Source organism: Myodes glareolus, chromosome 9, assembly GCF_982192425.1.
Source record: "Myodes glareolus chromosome 9, mMyoGla1.1, whole genome shotgun sequence".
NCBI lineage: Eukaryota > Metazoa > Chordata > Mammalia > Rodentia > Cricetidae > Myodes > Myodes glareolus.
In genome coordinates this window covers 55,254,484-55,279,916 of record NC_142034.1, presented here as the reverse complement: position 1 = coordinate 55,279,916, position 25,433 = coordinate 55,254,484, and the positions used below count along the sequence as shown (strand labels likewise).

Genomic DNA, 25,433 nt, shown 5'->3' with positions numbered 1-25,433 from the left:
ATATTTTTAGCTAGCTCTTACATCTTATATCAACCCATTTCTATTAATCTGTGTATTGCCACTAGGCTGTGGCTTACTGGTGCCAGCATGTTACTCCTTTGGCAGCTATATGGCATCTCTTTGACTCCCCCTACTCTCTCCCTATATCTCTTCCAGCCTGGCTATATTCTGCCCTGCTATAGGCCGAAGTAGCTTCTTTATAAACCAATGGTAATAAAACATATTCATAGCAATATAGAAGGGAATCCTACATCATCTCCCCTTTTATGTCTAAATAAAAAGGAAGGTTTTAACTTTAACATAGTAAAATTACATATAGCAAAACAGATATCAAGCAAGAATTTGTTACAGTATTTATATCTACTTTATTTTTTATCATAACTAAGGAAAACTATAATTATAACTATTTATGCTCCAACTCCATCAAAGACCCCAGAGTGATATTAACTAAGTTAACAGGAAGTGCATTGTAAGCAACTTTCAAAACTCTAGAATTGTCTGACAGAGACATCTCACTGCCTGTACAGTCTTCCTGTCATGTAGGTTCCAGGGACTGAACTCAAGCTACTAGGCTTGGTAGCAAATACCTTTAACCACTAAGTCAGTGTTTCTCAACCTACGGGGTCAAATGACCATTTCATAGGGGTCACCTAAAATCACCAGAAAACACAGGTATTTATATTATGATTTGAAACACTAGCAAAATTACACTTAGAAGGCAGCAATAAAAATAATTTTGTGGTTGGGGGTCACCACAACATGAGGAACTGTATTAAAGTATCGCAGTGTTAGGAAAGTTGAGGATCACTGCATTCTGCCATTCTGCCATCTCGGGTTTAAATATAAATACATTTTTATGTAAAATACATAAAAATAAGTTTATCTAAATACCTATTTATTTATTTGAGAAAGTACAGCCTGGCTAGCCTGAGACTCACTCTGTAGAAAAAGCTGGCCTTGAACTTACAAAGATTCACTTGCCTCTGTCTCTTAAGTGTTAGGATTAAAGGCATGCACCACCATGGCTGGCAAAATATATATTCTCATACATCATCAGAAGGGAATGTTCACATGTTCAAATGGTACTCACGTCAGATCCAGCATTTGGTAGAAGACCAGGATTTAAAGCTTACTCTCACCTACATGATTTTAAGATCAGCCAGGACTAAGTAAGGGCTCAAAAATACAAACAAAATCCTTAGAACCACTCTGCTTAGGAAAGGTATTTTTGTAAAACAACAAAGAAAAAAAACCCAAAAACCAAAACAAAAAGACCTCATCTAGCTCCACATCCCTTCCTTCGTATGGTGGTAGGGAAATCAAATCAGGGAACTTGCACAGGCTAGGCAAGAGCTACCCCACTCTGTTGTGCCCACAACCTGCAATTTATACCGCTTTACTGGTCACTTCCCGGGGCACTTCTTCTGCAGAGGCACAAGTGCTCTCCTCCCCCAGACTCTGACATCTTTAGAAATCATAAGATGCAGAGCTGGAGAGATGGCTCAGGGGTTAAGAGCACCAACCGCCCTTCTAGATGGACCAAGGTTCGATTCCCAGCACCAACACCGCAGCTCACAACTGTTTCTAACTCCTGTTCCAGGGGATCGGACACCCTCACACAGACACACATGCAGGCAAAACACAATGCGTACAAAATTAGAAAAATCCAAAATCCATGTTTTTATAGGGAAACCCCTTTAATCATGATAGAGAATGTCATAGACCACTTGACTCCAGTGGACAAGTGGCTTCTGAATACATTTATTGAGGGAACAAAGCAGGGAATGATGGGAGATGGCTGTCAACAAGAACAGCTGCTTCCAGGAAATGTGACCTGTGACCACAGGATGATCAGAAGCAGATGAAACTGGCTGGGCATGGCCCCTTGCTGTCCCTTTCAAGTTGTGACCAATCAAAGGCAGTTTATCATTAAACTTTCCTCTGCTAACTGGAAAATGCCTCAAGTACCTTTCTTAATTTTTATGAGAATTCAGATACATAAATTAGCCAGCACTGACTTAGCTTTGCGGTACAAGCTAAGCCGCTATTATTTAAATCCTATTATGACTACAAACTCCATTGGGGCAGTACCAGTGCTTGGCACCATCCCTGATCAAGTAACAAGAAGAATGAATGACAGCTGGTGGTACTCCAGTAGGAAGGGAGGTGCCTGCTAAATTAGGAGAATAACAACCAGGGATGTGATCGGAGGCAGCACAGGTCAACTGTAAGCGTGGCCAGAAGCAACAATTCCTCACAGCTAGCAGAGCATGTCTTAAAAGGAATCCAGGAATCTGCTCTTGAGGTTGGGGAGGGGCTGGTACATTAAACCATGACCCCAAACCAGGGCCAAGCACAGAGCCACTCACCGGAGAGGCTGAAGCTAGGGGATCTTGAGTTTAGGGCCAGCATGTGCTACAGCCTGAGAGTCTGTCTCAGACAGGTGGTGGTGGGGCATGCCTTTAATCCCAGCACTCAGGAGGCAGAGGCAGGTGGATCTCTTGAGTTCAAGGCCAGCCTGGTCTACAAGAGCTAATTCCAGGACAGGCATCAAAACTACACAGAGAAATCCTGTCTTGAAAAAGAAGGGGAAAAAAAAGTTTGTCTCAAAATGCCAAAGAAAGAAAAGGGGACAGAAAGCCTTGTTCAGAGCTCCAAACAAGAGAACAAAGGACAAGGTGATGATCACAGGAAGAAGTGTCTGCAGAACTCTGCCTACCCCCGTACTCTGTCAGCTGTCCCTAGAGCCGCTGTTTGCTGGAGACTCACGTGAGAGCAGCTCTTTCAAGGGCAAGGCCAAAATGAACGAGGCAGCCGGGCGGGTGGCACAAGCCTTTAATCCCAGCACTCGGGAGGCAGAGCAAGGCGAATCTCTGTGAGTTCGAGGCCAGCCTGGTCTACAAGAGCTAGTTCCAGGCCGGACTCCCAAGCAACACAGAGAAACCCTGTCTTGAAAAACAAAAACAAAAACAAACAAAAATAAATAAAGTGAGCAATGCAGCTGAGGTACTCCTAGCACTTTGGCTCTTGTCCGTACAAGATGCTTCTGGGAATCATGTGGGTACTCCTGAAGGCAATGGGAAAAAGGGGGCAGCGGACTCAAAGGATGAGCTGTGGGCCAGTGTGGTCACGCAGCCTCCTTAGCACCTGTCCTCCTGTGTCCAGTTCCAAGCATTCACAAAGAGTTGCTGCCAAGGAGAGGTTGCAAGAGCATCAAAGGGAGAGGGTCGCCAAGCCCACTGCCAAGGCCTCACAGCCCGCTCAGGGTGTGGCATGAGCGCCAGATGGCGACCATCTTGGGAGCAGATGCCAGCTATGCCCCCTGGAGATCCATTGGGGTTCAAGGGGTACTGTTCTGTGGGGTTCCCATCATCATCTGCCCAGTGCAGCGGTACCAAGCCCCTGGCCTCAATCTTGGCTCGCAGTTCAGGAGAAGAAAATGCCATGTAACCTGGAAGCAAAAAAGAAAGGGAAGTGAATGCTAAGCATCTTCAGGCCCAGCCCCAGCCCTCATAGGCTCCCCTGCCTTCCCCAGCCGGACCTTCCCCGTGAGCGCTCCACACAGGAAGCACAGAGCCTTCCATCCCGCGAAGCATCAGGGCTGGCCCAGGCTCCACACGCACGGTGGCCCATCGGGACTCAAACCGCCCAGAGAGATTGTGGCGGAGCAGGAGGCCTGGCTTTGTCGGTTGTGAATCATGGCCTGACTCATCTTGCTCTTCATTGGGGTCACCTCCTACCCAGCCCAAAAGGGCCAGCAACTGACAGCCATTACACACTCCCAGGCTGAAGGTGTCGGGCCGCCTGCGGAAGCGTCCCAGCTCTGCCCTGGCTCGTGGATTAAAGGTCACTGCAGCTGCCCACCCTAGGAAAAACAAGTCAAAGCGAGATGTAAAGAGCTTGAGAAAAGCAGAAGCAGGGAATGACGGGCAACGAGACTGCTAACAGTCAGGTCCTCTCTACAGACAATCAATCAGAAAGTCTCACAAGGGATCTGTGATTTTCTTTATGTAGTTGTCTAAGACTCAATAGTAAGAGCCAGGCAGTGGTGGCACATGCCTTTAAACTCAGGAGGCAGAAGCAGGTGGATCTCTGTGACTTTGAGGCCAGCCAGGTCTACAAAGTGAGTTCCAGGACAGGCTCCAAAACTACAGAGAAATCCTGTCTCAAGAAAAAAGATTTCGGGGCGGGGGGGGGGGGGGGGGGGGGGAGGGCGCTGGAGAGATGGCTCAGCGGTTAAGAGCATTGCTTGCTCTTCCAAAGGTCTTGAGTTCAATTCCCAGCAACCACATGGTAGCTCACAACCATCCGTAATGAGGTCTGGTGCCGTCTTCTGGCCTTCAGGCATATACACAGACAGAATATTGCATACATAATAAATAAATAAATATAAAAAAAAAGAAAAAAGATTTCAGTTGAACATGGGTGGCTCACAGCTGTAGCCCCCAGTACTTGAAAAGCTAACATAGAGACTAGGACTACTCTGTGAGTTTTGAGTGGCCTAGGCTTTCATGAAACTATATAAAAAAAAAAAAAAAGATTTCACACACAAAAAACTTTTGGCCTTTTGGCCTCTCTTGCGGTTGTGGTGAGCCATCTACCCAGGACAGGACAATCTGATCAAATTGAAGAGCAGCTGACTGTTCAAATGAGACATATGTCATCCAGCCTTGTACAGCCCTGGGAAGCCAGCGGCCTCATGTCAGGGATCCGTAGTCCTTCTGCTGACCTCTGGTCCTTCCTGAACCAGAGCACTCTGCCTGGCTTTGTGGTAGTGACAAGCCCAGCCCTGCCTGGCCATGCACAAGGAGCCAAAGCCACCTTTTCAAGGAGTATGAAAATGAAGCATGCAGCCGTCTCCACACTGACCTTTGGCAGAGCCCAGCACATCTGCATAGCTGAAGCCACCCACAAAGGCCACACCGCGGAAGGTGTCCAGCCCGATGGCCCCAGAGCAGAGATCCTGCATGGTGACATCCCACACCTAAAAGGACAGGGAGGAGAACCGTCAGAGGACATACAACCAAGCCTAGATCAAGATCTCCAGCTCGGCTAGCCACCGTGCTTACCTCAAACCCAGCCAAGTGAAAGGCGTCAGCCATTTCTCGGTCTCCATTACTGCCCTCCTCTCGCAAAATGGCGACTCGGGGGACGGGACCACCTGGAAGATGTGTGTGTCTCTGAGCAGATGGTTACCCACCCGTTCCAAACCCCAGATACCTTCCCCAGAGCAGGTCCAGGTACCCAAGCCTCCACGCCCACTCCCTTACCAGGTTTACAGGGCACAGAGGCAGTAGGAAAGGTGGGTGGCAGGTAGTAGCGGGGTCCTGTCCGCTCCTTTAGGCCCCGTTTCTCTTCTTCCACACAGCGTGGCTCCGCTTGCAGCAGCTCCAGCTGGAAACTGGTTTCTTCCCAGAGGGCTCTCAACTGCCCAACGGGCTCCTCTACAACTACAGTGCCATTCACGGACACTTGGACCTGGAGAGGGGACACTGATTAAAGACCAGGAGAAAGTATGGCCCCATGATAGTTTCAGAGCGGCACCTTCTTTTTCTTTTGGTTTTTCAAGAGAGGGTTTCTCTGTGTAACAGCTTTGACTGTCCTGGAACTCACATTGTAGACCAGGCTGGCCTGGAACTCACAGAGATCCACCTGCCTCTGCCCCCCAAGTGCTGGGATTAAAGGCATACGCCACCACCGCCCGGCTGGAGTGGTATTTTCTTACAGGCTCACATTAACACTACCCTCTCCTTGGCTTCCTCACCATGGCGTGGGGTCCAGCCTCGCCTGTGTGGCCCAGTTCCAGACACTGTAGGCCAGCACCCTGGTACCGCAGCAATACTCTGGCTACATCTGCTTCCTGTACCTCCAACACCAGGCCTGGCTCCTCCGCAAACAGTACAGGCAGCGCTGGAAGGGAAACAGGGGTGAGCCAGGATGACCAGGATGCTGCCAGGACCCAGGCGGGGTGGAATCTGGATGAGGGGTACATGGAAGTTGCACCAGGAGCTACAAGAGGTCTTAGAAGGACCCAGTTCAGAACAAAGCATGGAAGAGACAGCTAAGACTCAGGAGAAAGGGTCAGGGAATAGCAGGGACATAGACATGGTGTTAGAAAGATAAAAAGATGCAGAGGGCCTGGGGGCTTACGGACAGAAGATAGCGGGAGAGAGGGAGAAGGACCGACAGATACAAAGGCCCAGGACTGCAGGACAAACGCTGTGGACTCACTCGGAGGTCAGTCACCAGAGCAAACACCAGGTTGGTGAGGGCTTCAGACACAGCTAGCATGAGAGCAACCTTGCAGTCCAGCAGGCTCTTGACTGGCTGCTCTCCCAGGGCTGTGACGGCCCCTGTGAGCTCCTGGTGGCTCAGTGCCACAACAGCCACATCAGCCAGAGGAGTCTGCAGGGGCCCGACACGCTGCTGTTGGGCCAAAAGGCCACTCACATTCTTAACACCAGAAGGTCTACAGATAAAGAAGGCAGCCCAGGCCTTAGGCCAGACCCCAAGCTCCTCACCGTCAATCCCGGGGGCAGACACATCCACCTCTATCCCACAATTCCCAGCAAAGGCCATCTCTAGCAGGCAGGTGACAAGCCCTCCATCGCTGACATCATGGCCTGAGCAAAGAAGGCGGTCTGGAAGAAGAATAAAAGTTCAGTCATCTCAGGCCAAGCCTCACAGCTCCACAGCATCTGGAGAGCCAATGAGTGGGAAGGCAGGCACTCGCAGGAGAGAAGAGCCTGAACCCTAGGCACCCCACTTGTTCAGGAGGAGAGCGTTTGCCACGGGTCTGCTACCACAGACCAGGCCCACTCACCTTTCAGCAGGCCCTGTGTGATACGGAAGGCACGCACGAGGTTCTCGGGAAGGTCTAGGTCAGGAGGGTGCTCCCCAAGTTGGGAGAAACACTGAGCCAGGGCTGTGCCTCCCAGCCGGTGCTGTCCAGGGCTCAGAGGCACATAGAGCAGGTGACCTAAGGAAACAAGGGGAGATCAGCTCAAGACCTTGCCTCAGTATTCCCAGCACACAGAGACATCACCAACTGCCAGTCCTAGAAAGCCAACACAGCTCAGAGCTGGGATGAGGGGGACCAGGACACACAAAGCAGACCCCAAACCAAGGACCAAGCTTAGAATATATCACACAAGATTAAGGATGAAGAAGCCATACCTTTCCCTCCAGGATGCTTGAGGTCTGGGGTCACAGTGGCTGTGATGTCTGGACAGACAGCGTAGGCTGAAATGACCAGCGACCCTACCCATTGAGGAGGAAGAACAAAGTGAGGTACCAGCCCAGCCCACATGCCTTCTTCCCTCTCCCAAGGGCCTCATCTTTACCAGGAGCCCGGACGGTCTCAGTGCCAACCCGGGCGGCCATGCTGAGGGAATCCTTGCCGCCGTCCACTGCCACACCCAGTGCCGCCATCACTGTCACCATGGCCTCACAGGCATCAGCCAGAGCTGCACCCTCTCCCGGGAGCTTGGCTGCCCACATCCAGTTCCCACTGCACTTCACATCCTGGGAACATTGGGAAAAAGACATGGCATTAGAGAGACAGAGATGCAGAGGGCCTGGGGCTTACGGACAGAAGATAACAGGAGCGAGGGAAAAGGACAGATACAAAGGCTCAGGACTGCAGGACAAACGCTGTGGACTTACTCGGAGGTCAGTCACCAGAGCAAACACCAGGTTGGTGAGGGCTTCAGACACAGCTAGCCTGGCGGCAACCTTGGAATCCAACAAGCTCTTGACTGGCTGTTCTCCCAGGGCTGTGGCGGCCCCTGTGAGCTCCTGGTGGCTCAGTGCCACAACAGCCACATCAGCCAGAGGAGTCTGCAGGGGCCCGACACACTGCTGTTGGGCCACAAGACCACTCACAGAGCGATCCACCTATGGAACCAGATGTAATTAGAAAGAAGGCAAGGGTCAAAGAGGGCTGGCTACGCCCTGAAGTACAAGCAAGAGCATACAGAAGGTGGGTAGCAAGAACAATAGGCTATTGAGGATGTCACACTCCCCAGCCCCTTCATTCCCAAAGCCTAGGACACCCCAGTGCAGGGGAGGGCCAGGATGCAGGACAGGGAACAATGCAGAAGGCCAAGTGCCAGGAGGACCTTGTTGGTGAGGTAGCGCTTGCTGGCCACAGCAGGCAGCCTTAGAACGCGTTCTAGAGCCTGGCGCACACTCAGATCCGGGGGCAGGACCAGAGGCTGCGGCACAGGGGGCTCCCTCTGGAGGAGGAACTCCTGTAACAGAAGAGTGGCCAAATAGAAGCACCTGGGAAGGCTGGGCACAGGTGGCAAACACAGGCGAGGGAAAACCAGTATGCCGGGAAGGCCAGGGGAAAACACATTCCACCCCGGCCCCATACCTTCTGAGGCATCTTTCCCAGAACCCACTCAAGCTCCAGGTTCACAGGGGTTGGAGGTGTTAGTGAGGTATCTCCCTGGCCATCTCTTCCCACGGGACACTCACGATCATCCACTAGCGTGATCTGTGGACCCCGGAGACAGTCCCATAGAAAATGAGGGCTTGAACACCAGCAGGGAATGTGCTTAGGGAGCAGAAAAAAGCATCCCGTCCAGTCTGGCGACCCCGAGTTCCTCATCTCTCCCAACCCAGGCTGCTCGAACCCACCTACAGTGCCTGCTCCTAACCATTGGGATCAATTCTCTCTCTCTCTGTCTCTCTCTGAGACAGGGCTTCTCTCTAGCTTTGGAGCCTATTATCCTACAACTCACACTGTAGACCCGGCTGGCCTAGAACTCACAGAGATTCACCTGTCTCTGCCTCCCAAGGCTGGGATAAAAGGCGTGCACCACCACCGCCTGGCTTCAACTCACTCTCTTGTCTCCAGTGATTGTGCCCACGAAACAAACTGGGCAGCGTTCCCGGGCACTGACACGATTCAGGAAGTCCCGGTCAGAGGGCCTCAGCAAAAGCGCATTTGACTCCTGGTACTCGGCCCCCCAGATTTCCAGTGCATTCAACGTGGGGTCACCCAGCTGCATGGACATGGCAGGGAAGAATAAGACGGGTCAGCGGCACTGCCTCGCCTCACAGTATCGCTAGGAATGGGGCAGAGAGGACAGCCAGGCTTCAGGGATGAGGCCTATGCACCTGGAAGCGGCTGGTATAAATGATGGCTCCTGCTGGGTCACTCAGCTCCTTGAGGACATTGCCTGGTGAGAGAATGGTAACCTGGTTACGGTCAGCCCCAGGAGAGCTGCTGCCATACACTTCCTATCTACCCTCCCATGGCGGCAGCAGGTTCTACCCCTCCACCCTGAGCCTGTCAGCATGAAGAGGGCATGGAGATGGTGCTGCAGAGCTTGGTGGTTGGCAGCAAATCCTCAATGCTTCTTCCCAAACCAAATCTGACAGCAGACCAAGAAGACCCAGCCTCGTGTTCTGACCCATTCCCTCACCATTGCCACCAGCACCCTGGTCATGGAGGCTGCAGATGGGGTTTCCTCCTGGGGCCTCCACACAAGCCCGGATTACACGATTCATCTTCTGCTCCATTTCTGGATCTCCCCGTTGCACAGCACCGAAGTCCAGGTCACTGGTGTTGTCTCCCTGAACCTGAGGAAGCATAGGTCATAGCTCAGCTCAGAAAGGCTTGGAAGCTCCATGAACATACCCTACAGGGGCCCAAGGACATCAAAGTGGCCTCCTTAACCAGGCTCACTTACCTGCACAGATGAAGCAGCTCCACCCCCAACTCCAATCCTGTAGACGGGACCCCCAACCTTTACAACCTCCATGCCTGCAAGGAGGAAGGAAGTTTGAACCAGAGGCCAGGGAGGCTACATAAGAGACCATTACAGCGAGGCAATAAGAGTACAGAAGAATCTGACGCGAGGGGAACATGACCACACAATCCACTAGGTAGAAGGGAGAGCAACCATACAACCCATGGAGGACAATGTGACAATAATAAACTCTGCAAAGACGCAGAGTTAGAGAGATGGCTCAGTGCTTAAGAGCACCAGCTACGCTTGCAGAAGACCTGGATTCAGCTCTCAGTACATACAACTGCTTCTAACTCAGCTCCAGAGGATCTGATACTCTCTTGTGGCCTTGGTGGGCACTGCATCCTGTACTCAGTGCATTTACACACACACACACACACACACACACACACACACACACGGCAAAACAGCCAGACACATAAAGTAAAAAACAGTATGGTTTTATTAACAGGCACAAAATCATCTACATGCAAGAGTAAACACCAAAGTATTTGCATTAGCAAATACAGGAAATGATACGAGGCCGTTACACACAGGCTGAAAGGCAATACCGTTAGGATGGCAATATTCCCCACAACTTATCTGTAGATTCCACACAGTGCCTACCAAAGTCAAAGTCTTTTCTGACTTTCTTGCAAATTGATGACTTAATTCTAAAATTCATAAAAAAAATTAATCCTAAACAGGTCAAAACAATCTTTTTATTATTATTGGTTTTTTGTTTTGTTTCGTTTTTTGTTTTTTTGAGACAGGGTTTCTCTGTGTAACAGCCCTAGCTGTCCTATGGAACTAGCTCTCTAGACCAGGCTGTCCTCGAACTCACAGAGATCTGCCTATCTCTGCCTCCTGAGTGCTGGACTTAAAGGTGTGTGCCATGACTGCCTGGTGCAATACATACACTCTTAAATGCAGAGCCATTGCTCCAGCCTATGAAATAACCTTAAATAAGAACAAAATTGAAAGCCTACTTTCCGCATTTACTTATGGTACTGGGGCTAAACCCGGAGCTTTGTGTTTCATTAGCTAAGTACTCCACAACTGAGTCACATTTTCAGCTGTTTCTAGAACTTACCACAATGCTTCAGTCATAAAAACAGTGCAGAACTAGCATTAAGGGTAGACATGAATCAATTAAATAGAACTCACAAGTCTTCGTGTGTGGAGCTGGACGCTCGAACCCATGGCCTTGCACATGCCAGGAAGGTCCTCTACTACTGAGATACACGCCCACCATTGCCAAATGACCTTCCTTCCTTCCCTCCTCCAAATTTTACTTTTTTGAAACAAGGGTGTTGCCTTGTAGCAGACTAACCTCAAACTGAAGATTCTTTCTACTCCCAAGTGCTAGAATTACAGATGCTCATAACCACAATCAGTCGCCAACTGGTTCCCCCACTCTCTGATATCAAGAATTGGATGTAAGCCCTAAGCATGACAGGCAAGAGTCATGCCTTTGAGTGATATCCCTGTCTCTGTTAAGTGACCTCCAATAGAATATGAAGACAACTCAATCCGGAAGAATGATCTAAAGGAAACTGGATGACCACACAGAAAAGAATGAAGCTGGATGCCAATTTCATACAACATACAAAGATAAACTCAAAATCTATCTGTCAAAGCTGGGCGGTGGTGGCGCACGCCTTTAATCCCAGCACTCGGGAGGCAGAGGCGGGCGGATCTTTGTGAGTTCGAGGCCAGCCTGGTCTACGAGAGCTAGTTCCAGGACAGGCACCAAAGCTAGCTACAGAAAAACCCTGTCTCGAAAAACTGAAAAAAAAAAAAAAACCTATCTGTCAAGATGGCTTATCACATAACATTCTTCAGTTAAGAAGAGGATCCAACTTCAGTACTTAGCACCCATATTAGGCAGCTCACAACCACCTATAATCTAGCTTCAAGGGATCCAATGGCCTTCTCTGGCTTCCATGGTATCCACATGCATGATGCACAAATATACACACACATAATTTTTTAAAATTAAGATACTGAATGAAAAAAAAAAAGCCAGGAGTGATAGCACATGCCTTTAATCCCAACACTAGGGAGGCAAAGGTAGGTGGATCTCTGAGTTCTAGGCCAGCCTAGTCTGCATGGGGAATTCTAGGAGTTACAGCCAAGACTAGCTAGTGAGATCCTGCCTCAAAAAATGTAAAGAAAGTGCTCACTTTGGTAGCACATACAGTAAAATTGGAAAAATACAAACAAGATTAGCATGGCCACTGCACAAAGATGACTGTGAATTAGGGGAACATTCCATGTTCTATGTATATGTGTGCATATATGCCTGTAACAACAGTTAATAATTAAAGATGCCATGAATTTGAAAGAAAGCAAAAAGGATGTGTCAGAGTTTGGAGGAAGTAAAGGGGTGGGAGAAATGACATAATTCTATTATAATATCAAAAGATAAAACTCATAAAACTTTTGTTTTGTTTTGTTTTGTTTTTTAAGACAGGGCTTCTCTGTGTAGCCCTGGCTGTCTGGAACTTGATCTGTAGACCAGGCTGGCCTTGAACACAGAGATCTGCCTGCCTCTGCCTCCCAAGTGCTAGGATTAAAGCAATATGCCACCACAGAATAAAAATATTAAGAAAAAAAAGCTTGTCAGAGGTAGCACACATATGCAGGCTCCAAAGCTACAGAAAAAACAACAACAGAAAAAAAAAAGGAAGAAAGAAAGCACTTGGAGGCAGAGGCAGATGAAACTCTGAGTTTGAGTCCTGCCTGGTCTACAGAGTGAGTTCCAGGACAACCAGGGCTACACAGAAAAAAAAAAAAACTGTCTCAAAAAACCAAAAAGATGAAAATGTGTTTTATTTACTTATTTTTTTTTAAAGTAAATAAACACCTGGATATGTCTACACATGCAGGAAACACCAAAGATAGGACTCAAAGTAACTGAGTGAAGTACTCTTCCCTCCCTAACCTCACCTTGGAGGTTTGTGTGTATATCTGACAGGGTCCAGATTGTTGGACCTCAAACCCAAGGGATGACCTTGAACATCTAATCCTCCAACTCCAGAGTGCTAGGACTACAGTCAGGTACCACAACCCCTAGTTGATGTGGTCCTAGGGATATGCAAGGTAGTCATGCTCCTAAAAGCTTTATCTCCAGCCCATCCTTTCAAGGTTCAAGCCACGCCACTAAGTCACCTAGTCAGTCCTGTTGATTGATTAGGTGACTTAGTGGTGTGTTTTGTTTTTTGATTTATTGAGACAGGGTTTCTGTAGCTTTGGAGCCTGTCCTGGAACTCGCCTGTAGACCAGGCTGGGCCTCGAACTCACAGAGATCCGCCTGCCTCTGCCTCCTGATTGCTGGGATTAAAGGTTTGCACCACCACCACCTGGCCACTTTCTTTTCTCTTAATTAGTGTGTGTGTGTGTGTGCATCTTTGTCACACACATAAGCATGCACACACCAGAGTACTACATCTATGTGGAGGTCAGGGGACAGCTTCCAGTTGCCAGCTTCCTCCCTTCCCGAGTTTCAGAGATCAGGCTTGCTCGGCGAATGTCTTTACCCACTGAGCATCCACCTGGTCTGGGACTTGGACTTTAGCCACAGCCTCAAACACAGTGCCCAGCACACAATTGGTGGGCACTCAATAAATGTTTGCTCTAGTGAACTGGGCCAGCAGATAAAAGTACTGAGCATAAAGCGGTACTAAATATAAACACTGGCTCCAAAACCTTAACACAGGGGTGGGGTGAGGCCCCTGCAACTCACAAGTACACTTGGAAGAGATAAAGACCACAGAGACTGAGAGTGCCCACCTAATAGAAACTGTCCTGTCTTGACAACCTGTTGTTAGAAGAGACAGGAGCCAGGAGAACAGAAACCAACCCCTGTACGCCTTCATAGCGCCCTCCTGGTGGCTGCCCTATGCTGAGAGGAAGCCGGTTAGATGCAGAGAAAGGTGGTGGCTCTTACCTGGCTCTGGGGGTTCTTTGCCCACATGTTTGGCTTCCATAGACCCAATGCCCCCGCTAAACATGATGGGCTTGATCCACTCACGCCGCTGACCACCTGGCAGCTGGAGTCCCAAAGAGCGGGCAAATCCTAGCACGGAAGTGAAGAGGTTAGCCCCGTGTCTGCAGCACCACAACCTGGGTCACACTACACCACAGCCCCTCTGGAGTGTGAAGTGAAGAGGTTAGCCCACAGTGTCTCAGTGTCTGCAACCCCACAGCCCCCGGGTCACACTACGCCCACAAGCCCCTCTGGGGTGTGTTGCTCTTTCTTATACACCCCGAGGCTCACCAGCCAGCACGGGTTCTCCAAACTTGTTGCCATAGTCAGACGCTCCATTACTGGCCTCAATAGCAACTTCTAAAGGCCTGGCAAAGTTCCCAGGATACTGGAAGCTTGGATCCTCCCAGGGCAGATTATAACCTGAGATGGAAAAGATAAGGTTCAACAGACCATAAAAAGGAAGGACACGAGCTCAAGAGGCAGCTCAGGAAGTCAACAAATGCCTACCATGCACAAGGCCCTGGGCCTGAAAGGAAAAGAAAGCGGAAGATAGAGGACACATCTCCGGAGAGAGAATTCTCTAAGCTACTGAAGCCGCTGAAGCCACCCATGTGGTTAGAAGGTGAAGGTGTCAAGCAGACAGCTCAACACTGGTTTGCTTCCCATCTCCAACACTAGCCTTTTCTTGACTCATAATACTTGGTTATTTTCTCGGTTTTTTGAGTCTCACTTTGCACCGTTGTTGGTCTGGAACTCACAGAGATACCCTTGCCCCTGCCTCTTGCGTACTGGGATTAAAGCCTTGTGCAACCATGTAGAGCATACTCATGGTACCTTGGGGGAGGGAGGGGAAAATTGAGGTAAAGTTTCTTTATGTAGCCTTAAAGGCGTGCATGCACCAATACCACAATTTTAATCCTTCTTTATCCTTTAGCAATGCCAGTGATCCCTCAGAGCCTTGCACAAGCTAAGGAAGAACTCTACCCCTCGGTCGTTCCCCAACCCTAGGATCAGATCATGTAAGCTCCTCCCACCCCCACTAAGGCTTTGTGTATCTGTGTGGGTGTACATGTTAGTACAGGTGACTATGGATGCCAACAAGTGACTTTGAATCAGCAGATGTAGGTACTGGGATTTAACTGAGGTCCCCTCCAAGAAAGGTACAAATGGCTGGGCAACATATTCCCTTAATTCCAGCACTTGAGGCAGAAGCAGGTTGATCTTGGTAAGTTCCAGGCTACATAGTATATCAAAAATAAAAATTAAGAGTAGTCTCTCCAGGGGCTGGTGAGATGGCTCAGTGGTTAAGAGCACTGACTGCCCCTCCAGAGGACCTGGGTTCAATTCCTAGCATCCACATGGCAGCTCACAGCTGTCTGTAAATCCTAGCATCCACATGGCAGCTCACAGCTGTCTGTAAATCCAGTTCAAGAGAATCTGACATCATTATACCAATATGCATGAAATAAAGTTAAATAAAGTTAAAAAAAAAAAAAAAAGAGTAGTCTCTCCAGCCCCCTTTTAAAAACTGTATGTTTGTGTCGGGTGGTGGTGGCTCACGCCTTTAGTCCCAGGACTCAGGAAGCAGAGACAGGTAGATCTCTGTGAGTTCAAGGCCAGCCTGGTCTACAAAGAGCTACTTCCAGGATAGGCTCCAAAGCTACAGAGAAACCCTGTCTTGAAACAAAATAGAACAAAACAAAACATATGTTTGTATATGTTTATGTGCACATTTGAGTGCAGGTACCCAGAGTAGAGAAGAGGGCATCAAATCACCCTGGAGCTGGAGTTACAGACATTTGCTGGCCACCACCATGGGTGCTGGGAACCAAGCTTGGGTGCCTTGTAAAAGCAGTAGGTACTTTTGACTGCCAAGCTATCCCTACAGCCCCTTCTTTTTTGTTTCTTGCTTTTTTTTCTCTTTATCTCTCTCTTCTTCTTCTTCTTCTTTTTTTTTTGGATTTTTAAGACAAGATCTCTCTGTATAACAGCCCTAGCTATCCTGGAACTAGCTCTATAAGCCAGACTGGACTTGAACTCACGGAGATCTGCCTGCACCTGCCTCCTGAGCTGGGATTAAAGACGTGCACCACACCACCACCCAGCTGCATTGCTTACTTTCCAAAACAGGGATTTTTTTTTTGGTAGCCCTGAGTATCCTAGAACTTACTCAGTAGACCAGGCTGGCTTCAAATCAGAGATTCACCTCTGCACCGCTTCTTTTTTAAATAAGATTTTCTTTTTTTTCCTTTCTTTTTTTTTTTTTTGGTTTTTTGAGACATGATTTCTCAGTAACTATGGAGCCAGTCCTGGAACTCGCTCTGTAGACCAGGCTGGTCTCGAACTCACAGAGATTCGCCTGCCTCTGCCTCCCGAGTGCTGGGATTAAATGTGTGCGCCACCACCGCCTGGCTTAAACAAGATTTTTATCATTTTATAAAACGATGTGTATACGTGTGAGTACCCACAGAGGCCAGAGGTATTACATCCCCACTTCGAGCTAGAGTTACGCAGGCAGTTATAAACCAATCAACCAACACGGGTGCTGGGAACCAAACCCAAGTCCCTGCAACAATAGCACACTTAATTACTGAGCCATCTCTCCAGCCCCTGTTGCGTAAGTTTCTTCGGATATTGAAACATTCCGTCCTGTAGCGTAGCTCTTTAAGTAAGAAGGTGAAAAAAACTGAAAATATCTCCAGAAGTCCCTGAAACTGACCATCCACCAGACTCTCCTTGCCACGGTAAGCAGTAAAAGCTAAGCGCGAGCCAAGCTCAGACTGAGCAGAGCTGCAAAGACGCTGAAGCCAGACCAGCTGCCCAGGAGAATCAGAAACCAGAAGAGCCGCCTGGAAAGGACACCTCCAACCTGTCGAGCTGCCTGTCGGCCGTGCAGAGTGCTCCAGGATCCCAGCTTTCACATTTGGCACCCATGCTGGGGTGGGCCTTGGCAATGCAGCTGTCTCTGAGTCATTTCTACTCCTGTAAGTAACCCCTGACCCATACTCTTACAAGTAGCTCCAATAAAACTCATTGGTTCACCAAGCTGGACGACGGTGGAATCAGTACTTTGGCCTGTTGTGGAGTGAGCAGACATATATATTGTGTCTTCCCAGGACAAGTTGTCACACAACAGCCCCTCAAGTCTCTTAAGGTTCTCTGGATTTCACGGACCAGTACTGGTCATAAGATAACCTGGTCTCATGTTTTCTAACTACGTGAATGCTGGCTTCGAAAGAAAACTGTAGGTCTCTCCAAAATCAGTCTGGCAATCTCCAGATTCCCCAATTTATGTTACTTGTGTTCAGGGTCAGCAAAAATCGACTACTGAGAAGCTCTCCCTTGCACCCAGATGACCTTCAGACCTAAGAGATCTACGTGCTGGGGCCTGCCGGGACAAAGGGAAGGTGGTGAGAGAAGAAAAACAAGAAGAAACCTGGGATGTGCAGGTTTCCAAAGCAATAGCCAGCAGTGCCGGCTACCACGTGGGCCCCGCGACCTGTGCACTGGACATCTCGGATGCGGCCACCTGTGCCTGTAGTTGCACCGCTGAAGGGGGCCACTCCTGCAAAGAGAAAGCAAAGGAGATACGGGTGACACAGAGATAAAACCCATCCCTAGCTGGGTGGTGGCGGCACACACCTTTAATCCCAGCACTCTGGAAAAAGAAGCAGGTGGATCTCTGTGTGTTTGAGCTAGTCTGGTCTACAGAGTTCCAGGATAGCCAAGGTTACGCAGGGAAACCCAGTCTTGAAAAATCAAACAAACAAACAAACAACAAAAAAAAACCCACCCCTAAACCATGTGTGGAGGAATACATCTTTAATCCCAGTACCCTGGAGGCAGAGGCAGACAGGTTTTGACTTTGAGGGGCCAGTCTGGTCTATAAAGCAAGTTATACACACACACACACCCATACTCCATGGACCTAAGAACAACAACTGAGGCTCAGACTCAGGGCCTGGGTCCTTTGTGCCCTCCTACTCTCTAAATTTACCCATCTACACCAGGACGCAACTCACCTGTGGGGAAGTTATGTGTCTCCGCTGTGAAGACAACATGTCTAAGCCCCTGCTGTTGCCGGAAGCAGCTTGGTTGTGTAGGGTCCTCAGGCTTTAAGAATTGGACTTCCTTCCCCTGGATTGCACTATGGACACAGCCATTCTATACCTTGTGTTTTTTCCCCAAGAGCCACACCAAACCAGCCAGTGTCGAAGGCTTCCCTTCTCTCCAACCCAAGACCCCTTCAGCCCAGGGCATAGCCGACCTGCTGTTGTCACAGAACTTGAGGACATTGTTAGGGTTTGAGCATGCCTGGGTGCTCATGATGGACTCAAACAGAGAATGTGCTAGCTTCTTCCCATCCACATGGAGCTGGCCTTTGAAGAACCAGTGTCGGCTGTGCTCACTGCAAGAGTGACAGGAGGGGAAGATACAAAAGCAAGGATCACTTCTCAGTGCTGTGTCTTCTCAACGGCCGTCACAGCCAACTCACACTTAGGAAATGCCAAAGTTCATCCCAGAAAAATCACTATGTACTCTGCCACTATAGCTTGTTGAGAACCAAAGTCAGATTAAAAACCAAGATTTAAAAGTAGACACGTAGAAGGGTAAGGAGGCCAGACCCTCAAGAGATGCAGGCAGAGCACAGAAGATGTGTTCTTGTGGTATTCCTTTCTAACCTCCAAGGGCTAAGACAGCAGACAGTGGCATCCCTCCTCACCTGTTGGACTGAGCCAAGTCAAAGGCCTCCACGGTACTGGGGTTCCGCTGCAGTTCTTGGAAGCGCTTAGTGTAGAAATCCAGGTCCCAGGAGTCCAGGGCCAGCCCTAGGAGACAAACCCTAGAAGAGCTCACAGCATGCCTCAAGCCACCATATTCCATGTCTCAGTAGTCTGCTGAACTACGTTGGGTCCTTCCCTTTATCTCCCAAGAACACCCGCTCACCTAGATCGTGGTTGGCCTTCTCCAGGGCAAGCCGACCCTCAGCTAATATGTCGATGGAGCCGCTGAGTGGGGCTGGGATGCTCTGAGGAGAGAAGCTCTGGATAGGGTCAGGGTAGTGCTGCTCCGTCATCCGGTCATGCAAGGCAGCCAGAGAAATGGCTTGCATCTCGGCCGTAGGGTGGTGGGCAAACTAGTGGGCAGATACAGAGAGGACAACGGACAGAGCTGAAGAACTGAACCGAGAGAGAAAGGACTCTGAACCTTCAAGCTATTGGCCCCACTACTACCAGACAGCACTGCTTCCCCATTCCAGTGGAGATTTCAAGGCCACGGTTTGTATGCACTAGGTAAAAGTCCTAACCCTGAGCTATGTATGCTCAGGCTCACAGAGCATCTTTATTCAGACTAAAAGAAAAAAGAACAAAACAAAAAACTCCTCTCTGGGCATGAACCTGTGCCAGGATGCTTAGATCAGGCTGGGAAGGCAAGCTGGCCCATTTACTGTTCAACCAGGTACCTTCAAGCAGCAAACAACCTCCCAGGCATACAGGGGAGGCCTAAGTCCAAGGGCTCTACCCTGCTTCTCCCCTGACTTTGCTAGAGTTTAGGATCGAATCTCTGGCCCACTCACTCCTCGATTTTCCAGCACAATGCCCACACCTCACCGAAAGCCGGTAGCGCCGGGTGGTCTCTACCCGATCCACAGCTCTCAGCCCAGAGGCCTGGCACACAGAAACAATGTTGCTGGATGCCGGAGTAGAGAAGTTCAGCCTGAGGGAAGAGTCAGGTGGTTATGGCCTGAGGGAAGAGTCAGGTGGTTATGGCCCAAGGGTCCCAACAAGCATTTGGAAGGTTCTTGCCCACAGGTGTCTACTTAACCACTATTACCTCTTTGCCACTGGCCTCCTGCCTCAGACTAGGTGCCAAGAAAACCTGCTTTCAAAAGTTTATCAGTCTGGTCTACAGAGTTAGTCCTGGGACAGCTAGGGCTGTCACACAGAGAAACCCTGTCTCGAAAAACAAAGCAACAACAACAACAAAACAAAAAACAAAACACACAAAAAAAAAAACAAAACAAAACGAAATAAAAAAACGAAAGAAGAAGGAAAAAAAAGGTTAATCAGAGGCTGGAGAGATGATCAGTGTTAAGAGACAACAACAAGAGTTTGGTTCCTTGCACCCATGTCTGTAACTCCAGCTCTAGGGGGATCCGATAGCTCTAGCCTCCATGGGCACCTCCACTCAGGTGCACATACGCACACACAAGGCCAGCATGGGAAACTTAGCAAAAGCATCTTTCAAAAGAAAAAGTAAAAGAACCAAAACAGTTGAATGGTACAGGGCTTACTCAGCATGCATTAAGTCCTATGGTCAATCCCTAACAAATGGGAATGGAGAGAAACCACGGTTCAACTTCCTAGAGCATTAGCTGTCAATTCTACAATAGATTCGGGAGCTAGTTCAATCTTCAAGACGTTTGTGCACAAGGGGAAAATATTTGCATGGTTTCCTAGGCAGAGAGAAGGATGGGGCAAAGGGAAATCTCCAAAGACTACAGGGGAAAGGAGAGCAATGGAGAGGAGGGGTGGACAGCGAGGGTGAAAGGGAGGTGTGCCCTGGAATGTGGGACCAATTGCCCGGGAAGAAACCCAACCGTACCTGGGTCCCACCTCCAGCAACAAGTCATTAGAGCCAGGAACAAGCCAGGATTCCTGAGCAACGTCATCCAGCAACAATGGGCAGCCAAACAGCCACTTCAACTTCTTCATCTCCTCTGCCCCTGGAAGGGTCTCAGCTGCAGAGACAGGACAAGAGCATCTCAAGACACGGCCTCACACACCAGACTATCTCCTTTAAGAAACTATCACCTAGAGCTGAGCATGGTGGCCCAAACCTTTAGTCCAGCACTTGGGAGACAGAGACAGGCAGATCTCTGTGAGTTCTAGGTCAACCTGGTCTACAGTTTAAAGTTTAAGCTGCAGGACATTCAGGACTACACACAGAGAGATCTGACCCAAATTAATTAATTAAAAACAAACCAAACAAAACAATGCAGAACTCAACACCCAGAGGCTGAGACGGACTCAGCAGCTAAAAGGACAGACTGCTCTTCCAGAGGGCCTGAATGGATCATCCACACCCACAACATGGCTTACAACCACCTCTAACTCCAGTTCCAAGGGAATCCATGCCCTCTTCCGGCCTCTGCAGCAGCAGGCACACGTGGTGCACAGATATGCATGCAGAAAAATCACAAATACAGGCAACATGCCTGCAGCCACGTCTGACAGCGATGGAAGAGTCCTCTCACTTCTACATGTTCAAGTACACATACACACACACACACACACACACAAATTAAACAGGAGACTGAAGAAATGACCCAGGGGTTAGCATCACAGTCTGCTCTATCAGAAGATCCAGGACTAATTCAGGTCTAATTGCCAGCACTCATGTCAGTGATGAGCCGTGCCGACAAGGCCAACCCTCCAAAGGTTACCAGGAGAATAAGTCATCCTTAGCCACAGAGAGAGTTTAAGACCAGTCTGGGCTATACGATGCTCTGACTCAAACAACCCACCAAACAACAAAACAAAATTTAAAGACAACTCTGGGCCTCACCTGCCCAGTGCACATTATAGCACAGCTCAGTCTCCACACTCTGAAGCTTTGGCAGTTTCTCTTGCAGTTTCCGAAGAGCGCGTCCAGAGGCTGCCCCCTCGTGGCCAGAGGGACGGACGTAAAAGTGAAGGACCGGGGCCATCTCCGCAGATGGCTTTCTGGCAATGAATTAGGTCTCTTAAAAATAAATAAATAACAGTAGTTGACTTCAAGTTTCATGGACAGCCAGACACTGGAAATAAAGAAGGGGACATTACAGGGGAATTCAGGAAACTAAGTAACCAGAAAAGGGAAGGTCTGGGGATTTTTAACTAATCCTGCAAAACATAGGCTTTCCAGGCTGGGAAGGGATGGCTTGGCAGTACAGCATGTTCTTAGCCCCGGGCTCAATCTCCAGCACATGCACATGCCAACATACACATAACAGGGCATTAGGAGTGCAAGGGAGAAGCATATGGACACATCCTTGAGCCCTAGCAAGGTCTTAAGAACATTACACAAAAAAATCCATCAGAGAATTTGAGCTCTGTGTGGCTAACTGAGGGGACTAGGAACACCCATCTGAGACTTCAGTGGTTAAGAAGGACTTCCTAGGATAAATGTTATCTGCCAGGAACTGAGTGCTTTTATCCCTTGCCTACATTCATATGTTGAAACCCTAATTCCCAATATGACAATGTTTGAGCAGGTTTGAGAGTAGTAGGATGGTGAGGGATACCCTAATGAATGGCATCAGTGTCCTTCTAAGAAGCTGGAAAGTTAGATCTCTACCATGCACAGATACAAGGTCAGTAGTGTGAAACCTAGAACGTGTTTCTATAGGAAAATGACCATGCTGGCACTCTGATCTCAGACACCCAACCTCTGGAGCTCTGAGCTCTGCTGTAGCAGTCACACAGTCTACGGTACTTGAGTTCTGCTGTAGAGAGTCTCACAGTCTACGGTACTTAAGTTCTGCTGTATAGAGGCTCACAGTCTATGATACTTGAGTTCTGCTGTAGAGAATCACACAGTCTACGGTACTGAAGTTCTGCTGTAGTGAGTCTCACAGTCTACGGTACTTAAGTCCTGCTGTATAGAGTCACACAGTCTACGGTACTCAAGTCCTGCTGTAGAGAGTCTCACAGTCTACGGTACTTAAGTTTTGCTGTAGCGTCTCACAGTCTACAGTACTTAAGTTCTGCTGTAGTGAGTCTCACAGTCTATGGTACTTAAGTCCTGCTGTAGAGAATCACACAGTCTACGGTACTAAAGTCCTGCTGTATAGAGGCTCACAGTCTACGGTACTTGAGTTCTGCTGTAGAGTCTCACAGTCTACGGTACTAAAGTCCTGCTGTAGAGAGTCTCACAGTCTACAGTACTGAAGTTCTGCTGTAGTGAGTCTCACAGTCTACGGTACTTAAGTTCTGCTGTAGAGTCTCACAGTCTATGGTACTTAGTCACAGTAGTATTTAAGGCCTGAATCTGGAGGATGAGGATGGACGAGGCCTGGCTTGTAGTCATGTATCAGTTTCCCTGCTTCACTGCTTTCAAAATATATTCTTGCTCCAGGTAAACCCAAATTCTGACAAAGTCCTTTCCAACTTCTCTATTCTTCAAGAAGCGCACACTATACTAACTCTGGGATGTTCTCATTGCCCAGTGCTCAGGGCACCTTCCTTCTAGAAAGCTCCCTTGGGGCTCAAAGCTTCTAATCTGTACCACTCATTCACACACAGGGCTCACGTATGTCCTCTTTCAGGGGAAGCACAAAGTAAAGAAATTGACTACTTCCAATCTCCATTTGGGTGACTCAACTCATTCAAAACTGAGTTTCTGGGCATGGTGGAATACATCTTTAATCCCAGCACTCAAGAGGCAGAGGCAGAGAGAATTCTGAGTTTAGGGCCGACTTGATCATATACTGAGCTCCAGGCGAGCCAGGGCTACATAGTAAGACTGTCTTAAACCGGGCAATGGTGGAGCACGCCTTTAATCCCAGCATTTGGGAGGCAGAGGCAGGCAGATCTCTGTGAGATCAAGGTCAGCCTGGTCTACCAGAGTGAGTTCCAGGACAGGCTCTAAAGCTACTCAGAGAAACCCTGCCTCAAAAAATAAATGAATAAATAAAATACCATCACCTCTATTTATGTGTCATAAATACAGCCAACTGAGGCTGAAGATTTAACACAATAAAATGTTTATCTAGCATGCATGAAGTCCTGGGCGTTTTGATTCCCAGGACCTTATAAACTGGGCAAAGTGACAGATAGCTGCAATCCCAGCACAGGGGATGTGGAAGCAGGAGGATCCTGAACTCAAGGTTATCCCGCTACACAGTGAGACTGAAGCCAGCCTAGGCTATAACGGACTTATCTTCCTTCTTCCCCGTTTTCTTTTTCCCAAGATGAATAGTTTATGGGGCTCATGGGAAGGGAGATGGAAGCTAGGCAGTAACTGCCACACCCCGGGGACTCCCAGTCAGAAGATTTGCTGTTCCGCTAGCCTCCCCATCATAGGAAACCCGACCACCACCTAAACAGCTGCTCAACTGGATGCACAGACACAGGATTCAGTGATAAAGCACTTGGCCAGCACTTGGCCAGTTCAATCCTCAGAACTACAAAAAGCAAAAATTAAGCCAGCCTTAATTACTCTTTTCCCTCAGTCTCTCAATCTGTCAACAAATCTACTTACAAACATATCTTAAATCTCTGGTCTTTTCATGTCTGCTACCTCCCCAGTCTAAGTCACCATCATCACACACGTCTGGACTGATCAAAGTATTGGTCTCTTTGTTGCTGTTGTGTGTTTTATGAGACAAACTCAGGTTATTATATAGAGCCCAAGGCTGGCCTGGAACTCACAATCACATTGCCACTGCCTTCAAATGCTGGGATTACAGGCTTATATCACTTTAGCCAGTTGCACTGGATTCTTGAGCCCTCTGATTCCACTGCTACACAACCACATCCTACCTGCCACAAACTAGCATAAAGATCACGATGGCTTAATGGCTAAACACTTGACACTGCCGGGAAGGTGACTCTGAGTTCCAGGGTTTATATTATATAGTTCCAAGTCAGACAGGGCTGTATAAAGAGACCCTTGTCATGCCAGGCAGTGGTGGCACACACATTTAATCCCAGCATTTGAGAGGCAGAGGCAGGTGGACCTCTGAATTCGAAACCAGTCTGGTTACAAAGCGAGTTCCAGGGCAGTCAGGATTGTTAGAGAGAAACCCTGTCAAAGAAAAGAAAAGAAGAGGAGAGAAGAGAAGAGAAGAGAAGAAAGGAAAAGAAAGGAAAGAGAGAGAGCAAGAGATCCTGTCTCAAAAAAGCAAAACTAACCAAACAAGTTGTAGAATGAATGAATCTTTTATCCCTCACATCTCAGTTATCCCCTACCACTCAGTCTTTCTGGAATTCTTTTTTTAAGCAAACAATGACAACGACCAAACGGGGTCTCATTTGGCCCAGTCTGACCTCTAACTCATAGGGAGGATGACCTTAAATTTCTAATCCCTTCTATTCCCAAAAACCTCTCGGAGGCTACAATTTCAGGTATTCTCCACAACACCCGGTTTATGAGGCTGTGGGCATCGAACCCGGAGTCCCGTGCTAGAAAAACATTCTACGAGCTGCATCTTCAGCCCTCTGGAGTTACTTTTCAAAGATTTTCGTCTATCAATCCCAGCGAAATATACGCTCCTGGAATAACGGGACAGGGTTTTATTTCGGGGCTATATTTCTAACGGCTCGTATCTATCCTGACCGACACATTTGATGACTGGGACCGTGAGGGAAGGCTCCTTCCAACCTATCATGCACCTCCACCGCGTGTCTGCAGAACACGCTCTCCAGCGGATGCACGGTCTACTTAAGGTCCGCGGGCCAAAGAGGACCCAGCCCGGCTTCATCCGGACACCGACAAAGCCTGGATCCGGCTTGAGCGTGTGGCCGATGGAGCTGTGGATAGAGCAAATTTGGGGAAGGCACGCGCCAATGCTACTCACGTAATTCGGTCCACGCAGAATTCCAAAAATCTTGGCGCGCTGTACGTCATCTACGAGCGCCACCGCTTCGTCACCTACAAGCGTCACCTCCGGAGACCTGACTCGCGGGAAGGAACGACCGCGCCCCTGACGTGGG

The 25,433-nt window shown here is 48.7% G+C and overlaps 1 protein-coding gene and 1 non-coding gene across 2 annotated transcripts; one reads left to right on the top strand and one right to left on the bottom strand.

Moving 5' to 3' along the window:
- Positions 1-1,672: 1,672 nt before the first annotated feature.
- Positions 1,673-25,432, bottom strand: Pfas (phosphoribosylformylglycinamidine synthase). The gene is made up of 28 exons (XM_087910480.1): positions 25,298-25,432; positions 21,304-21,480; positions 20,341-20,476; positions 19,347-19,452; positions 18,682-18,871; positions 18,458-18,563; positions 18,002-18,142; positions 17,757-17,881; positions 17,171-17,299; positions 14,023-14,154; positions 13,693-13,821; positions 9,702-9,775; positions 9,435-9,591; positions 9,127-9,188; positions 8,850-9,011; positions 8,378-8,500; positions 8,121-8,252; positions 7,666-7,896; positions 7,344-7,524; positions 7,177-7,260; positions 6,824-6,979; positions 6,522-6,641; positions 5,765-5,910; positions 5,271-5,478; positions 5,070-5,161; positions 4,870-4,984; positions 3,542-3,865; positions 1,673-3,451 (listed from the first exon to the last, which is right to left on the bottom strand). Exons 2-28 carry the CDS (start codon positions 21,443-21,445, stop codon positions 3,141-3,143), a joined length of 4,014 nt encoding a protein of 1,337 aa, XP_087766606.1. The 5' UTR covers positions 21,446-21,480; positions 25,298-25,432; the 3' UTR covers positions 1,673-3,140.
- LOC125409590 (U6 spliceosomal RNA) lies at positions 11,919-12,024 on the top strand. The gene has a single exon (XR_007234828.1). It is a non-coding gene; the product is annotated as a U6 spliceosomal RNA (small nuclear RNA).
- Position 25,433: the final 1 nt, after the last annotated feature.